Source organism: Bison bison, unplaced genomic scaffold (genome assembly GCF_000754665.1).
Source record: "Bison bison bison isolate TAMUID 2011002044 unplaced genomic scaffold, Bison_UMD1.0 scf7180017864519, whole genome shotgun sequence".
In the NCBI taxonomy this organism is placed as follows: domain Eukaryota; kingdom Metazoa; phylum Chordata; class Mammalia; order Artiodactyla; family Bovidae; genus Bison; species Bison bison.
Window position 1 is genome coordinate 19,407,137 of NW_011495072.1, and position 4,964 is coordinate 19,412,100.

The 4,964-nt window shown below is 45.1% G+C and overlaps 1 protein-coding gene across 1 annotated transcript in view; it reads right to left on the reverse strand.

Annotated features, from left to right (window-relative positions):
- Positions 1–780: 780 nt before the first annotated feature.
- S1PR1 (sphingosine-1-phosphate receptor 1) overlaps positions 781–4,964 on the reverse strand; it is a 4,814-nt gene continuing 630 nt past the window's right edge. The window contains exon 2 of the mRNA XM_010830965.1: positions 781–3,502. Within this exon, the coding sequence (XP_010829267.1) occupies positions 2,189–3,337 (1,149 nt within the window). The 5' untranslated portion in view covers positions 3,338–3,502 and the 3' untranslated portion in view covers positions 781–2,188. The remainder of the gene's footprint in view (positions 3,503–4,964) is intronic.

The window sequence follows — 4,964 nt, forward strand, 5'->3', positions numbered from 1 at the left end:
AAAGCTTTCAGACAGTATGAATCAAAATTTTTCAAAAAAAAGTGTATGCTATTCAGCCAAGATTCTACAAGTTGTTACTTTATCGCTATTGAATAGTTTTATATTGTTCAGCTGGTAGACTGGGAGAAGCCAAGACAGTCTTCTGAAAGAAATAAGTAATTTAACAGTATCTCCCATAACCATACCGCCACCTCCCAAGTATGCTGGTGGCAAGCCAAGAATATAAACTTCTGTGGATGGGTGTGAACTGACCAAAGTGTCATAATTTAACTTAGTGTCATAATTTAACTTAACAATGATATTGTTGTACATCATTTATTTTAAAACCCATGTTTTTAGACAAATTTATTACACTATTGCTTCTTGTTTTCTGTTTTTCAGCCAAGAGGCATGTGGGATCTTAGCTTCCCGACCAGGGATCGAACCCACACTCCCTGCATTGGAAGGCAAGTTTTAACCACTGGACCACCGATACTTAATTTAGTTGGGCTTGAATGTCATTTAACTCAAACAATTACATTTACTTGTCAATGTGGTATTTAGAGGTTGGTGGTTTTCATCTCATTCTTTACTACTCTTCAGTGTTAACTTATTGAAGTTTCTCTTCCTGAAAAAGAGTGGTTTCTAAACAAACCACACTTTTTTTTTCCACTCTCTAGTTTATCAAGATAAAATCCCATGAAGAATAACAGAAATTTGCCTTTAACTTTAACTCTAAAGAGGCACATAGTCAGATAGAATGTCTTACTAATTATTTTTTAAAAATGCTCTTCACCAAAGAATCTTTAAAAAATCAGTTTATTAATGTTTAAAAGTTGATAAAGCTATGTGCAAAACGATCCACATTGTCAGAAACCTTTTAAATACTATTAAAAAAAAAAGACATTTCTTGATTTAATTGCACTGGAAACCATACTAAACAGACACCAATATTTTTTTTTATTCTTTGTGACATTTATACACATCTTCAATTAACTACTTAATGTACTGAAAACCTTGTCATGTTCCCTATCAGTTAAAGTAATGCTTTTTAAGGGCACAAGAAGATGGTATTTTCTGAAGAAATACACATTCAATGGTGTTAACACAGGTTAGGAAAATCCAATAAAATGCTGAAACAAATACATTCAAAGATTACACAAAGTACTTTTAACACAACAAAATACAGCCATCCTGTTGGTTGAAATGATTCCCACAACACTCTGAAAGAAACATCAACAAAAGTGCCAAAGATAGATGTTGTATTGTTAGATAAACTAATTAAAAAAAAAAAACTCTCTTGGTTTACAAAGTCACCCCCCAACCCCGAGTCAGTTTTCACCTTCTTTTGCTTGTTTGTTTCTCTTATGACACTAAGGATACTGGCTGATGTCATTTAAATAAATTGGACTTCCTTATGCAGATTTCAGCCACGATGGATATAATACTGCAACACATTTCATTGCAAAGGTTTTTTTTTTTTTTTTTTTAAAGTGACTGCAATTAAATTCAAAAACACTCATCCAGCTTACGTGGAAACTTTGGCCACACAGCAAGTAAAATTGCTTTCCAGCTCCAAACCATCTCCACCACAGTCTACCTGCTGGATGCAGCCTACCTGCTACATATGCTCAAGACTGGACTGTGCCACACTCCCAGCTCTGAGTGCCAGGTAGTTAAAATATAAAGTAAAGGTATTCTGAGGAGGGGTGTGAAGGGGAAGGGAGGGTGGGATGCCTAGCATAGTAGGTATGTAGAGCATACCTAGCGAAGCAGAAGTGCACACACTCACTTGCGTTGGAAACTAAAGTGAAAGAAAACATCTCCTCAAAGCTCCCGTCAGAGATGCTTTCACACACGGACATTAGTCTTTGAGGAGGGGCCAAACGAACCCTTCAGGAGCTTGACAATGCTAGACCTTTGGCTCAGTGCAAAATCAAAACTCCGGCAAGGGGAGGAAATAGATTCCAGGCGAGGACCTGATCTCCACCCTTCCCAGTGCATTGTTCACAGGAACTAAGTCTACCCACCAACTCCAGGCACTACCAGACTGTTCTGTGCTCCTTCTCCCTCCCTCTGGCTTCGGACAGCTCCTCCCTGGAAGCAGTGGAGGCACAGAGGCTTGGTTGGTTTTTATTTTTTCTCCCCAAACACTGGGGTGGTGGGTGACCATGCAAGAACACTCCCCATGGGTCGGCAGTTTCCCCTTTTAGGAAGAAGAGTTGACGTTTCCAGAAGACATAATGGTCTCTGGGTTGTCCCCATCGTCCTTCTGGGGGTGGGAGGAGTTGTCTGACTTACTGCGGCTGAATTCCATGCCCGCGATGATGGGTCGTGTGAATTTACTCGCGGAGTCTCTACTGGGGCACTTGCAGCAGGACATGATCCGGACGAAGGCCCGACGCATCTCCTTGTTGGACAAAGTGTAAATGATGGGGTTGGTGCCAGAGTTGAGCACAGCCAACACCAGGAAGTACTCCGTTCTGAAGAGGATGTCACAGGTCTTCACCTTGCAGCCCACGTCGAGCAGGAGCAGGATGAAGAGTGGTGCCCAGCAGGCGATGAAGACGCCCAGGACAATAATCACGGTCTTGAGCAGTGCCAGCGACTTCTCAGAGCTGCGGCTGGCCTTGGAAATGTTCTTGCGGAAGGTCAGACGGCGGCTGCGAGTCCTGACCAAGGAGTAGATCCTGCAGTACAGGATGACAATGGAGAGCAGGAGCAGAGTGAAGACCGTGGTGCAGAAGAGGATATAGTGCTTGTGGTAGAGCGGCAGCACAGTAGAACAGCTGGGCAGCGTGCTGATGCAGTTCCAGCCCATGATAGGCAGGCCCCCCAGGATGAGGGAGATGACCCAGCAGGCACTGATGAGCAGGAAGGAGCGGAACCTGTTGCTCCCATTGTGGAGTTTCATCTTCAGCATGGTGATGTAGCGCTCAATGGCGATGGCCAGGAGGCTGAACACGGAGGCCGAGAGGGCCACAAACATACTCCCTTCCCGCAGAAACCACTGGGCGGGGGTTAGCTTGTAGGTGGTGGCCCCAGACAAGAGCAGGTTGGCTGTGTAGGCCACTCCCGCCAACAGGTCTGAGAGGGCCAGATTGCCGATAAAATAGTACATGGGTCGGTGGAACTTCTTGGTTTTCCAGATGGTCAGCAAAACAAAAATGTTCTCTAGGATGATAAAGCAGCAGATGAGAATGAACACCACTGAGATCAGTTTAATGCCATTGTCCTTGTCCGCGCTGATCTTCAGCTTTCCCGTGTAGTTATAATGCCGGACGATGATGTCGTAGTTGACATAGTCCGAGACAGGGCTGTGGAGGGCCTTGACCAGCGGGATACGGGTGGACCCCATGATGCGCACGGTCCCGACACCCGGGGCGGCGCTTCTCCAGATGAACGCTAGAGGGCGAGGCGGAGCGAGCCTTCACAGGCAGCCGGGGTGGTTCAAGGAGAGAGATCCAGGTTTTTTTGTGTGTGCAGGTTTTCTTTAGCTGGAGAGGGCCTCGGAAACCACAGCCTTAAACAAATCACAAACAGCAGAGAGTCAGGGGAAAAGCCACAGCACACTGGCGTAATTCATTCTAGCAAAGGCATTGCTCCAGTTTTCTTATTGTTGATTTGTTTTAAGGAAACTTGGGGAGAGTGCAGGGGGAAGGATTTTTTTAAAAAACATCAAACTCTCATTTCTTGGGGGATAAAAGGAAGAAGGGTGAGAGAGAGAAAGAAAGGAGAAAAAAAAATTACCCAAACGGAAAACTCCGATTCGACGACAAGACGAAAACGTCCCCTATGGTTACTACATACACTCAAATGGAAATGGGAAAACTGGAGGTGTGAGCCCCATTTAATTCCACTCCTGCCTCCTCAACACACACACACACACCTCCACCTTTCCCAACGCTGTCCCCACTCCCACCAGGTTTCCAGCTCCAGTAGAAAAACTAGCCCCCAGTCACACCTTCGAAGAGACCAAATCTCCAATGTGAGACGCACACCTCTGTGCTCCGGCACTACCCAGCTAAAACCACCTCCTAATTGCCATGCAAGAAGTTAGATTTGCACGAAAATCATTTGAAAGCGTAAGTCACTTTTTAGGCTCTATTAATAATCTCTAGGAGCAGGTGTGCGTAGGGTCCGAAGGCACAGCACAGTGTGGGCAGCCAAGCCCGCCCTGGCCTTGCGGTAAACAGGAAAGCTTTAGCGCCTCCGTGAAGCAACTGCCTTTTCATTCTTCTTCTTTTTTTTTTCCGCGCAAGTCAGTGCAAGAAACTATAAAAGTACTCAGTAAAAATCATTCATAAGCTATTGCAATAAATCCCAGAAGTTTCGTACACCCATTGATTACAAAAGGAGTATTTTTAGTTACTGTGGATATAGCCCAAACATGCATACAAAAAATTAAGTTACAAACGCTAAAAATACACGCCACTGCGTTTCAAATTCCGAATGCAAAATTACTCTCCAGAAACTCCTATAAACAGAAGCCTAGCGGTTCGTTGCTAAGCCAGTTTTATTTACTGCCCTCCCCCAATACGTTGCCTCGTCTCAGAGAACTACAAAGTGTCGAGGGGATGAAACATGGCACGTGTGAGCAGTTTACCCATAAGTTGTTTAAATGTTTCAGGGTGACATTCACGGTAGCAAATGCGATAAAAGTGGAATTCTCAAGACCACAGCAATTCCCGGGACCCAGAGGCTGCTCGGCGCCCAGTAGCTCCGCGTTTCCCCCCATCTAATTCCACACCCGGCTCGCTCGCAGGGCAAGTTTAAGCCCTTATCTCATCTCCCGCAGTCTTTGTCTATAGGATTGCCCAAAATAAGCGCCTTCCCTCCCACTCCGCTGACCCACCGCAGCTTCCTCTATCCCCCAACCCCAGATGGTTCTACAAAGAGGACTTAACACTTTTCCAAACTTTTTAGTGAGCCCAGAACAATCCGATCCGGTTGGGCGCCTGAGTAGCCCAGAGATGCTTGTTCTC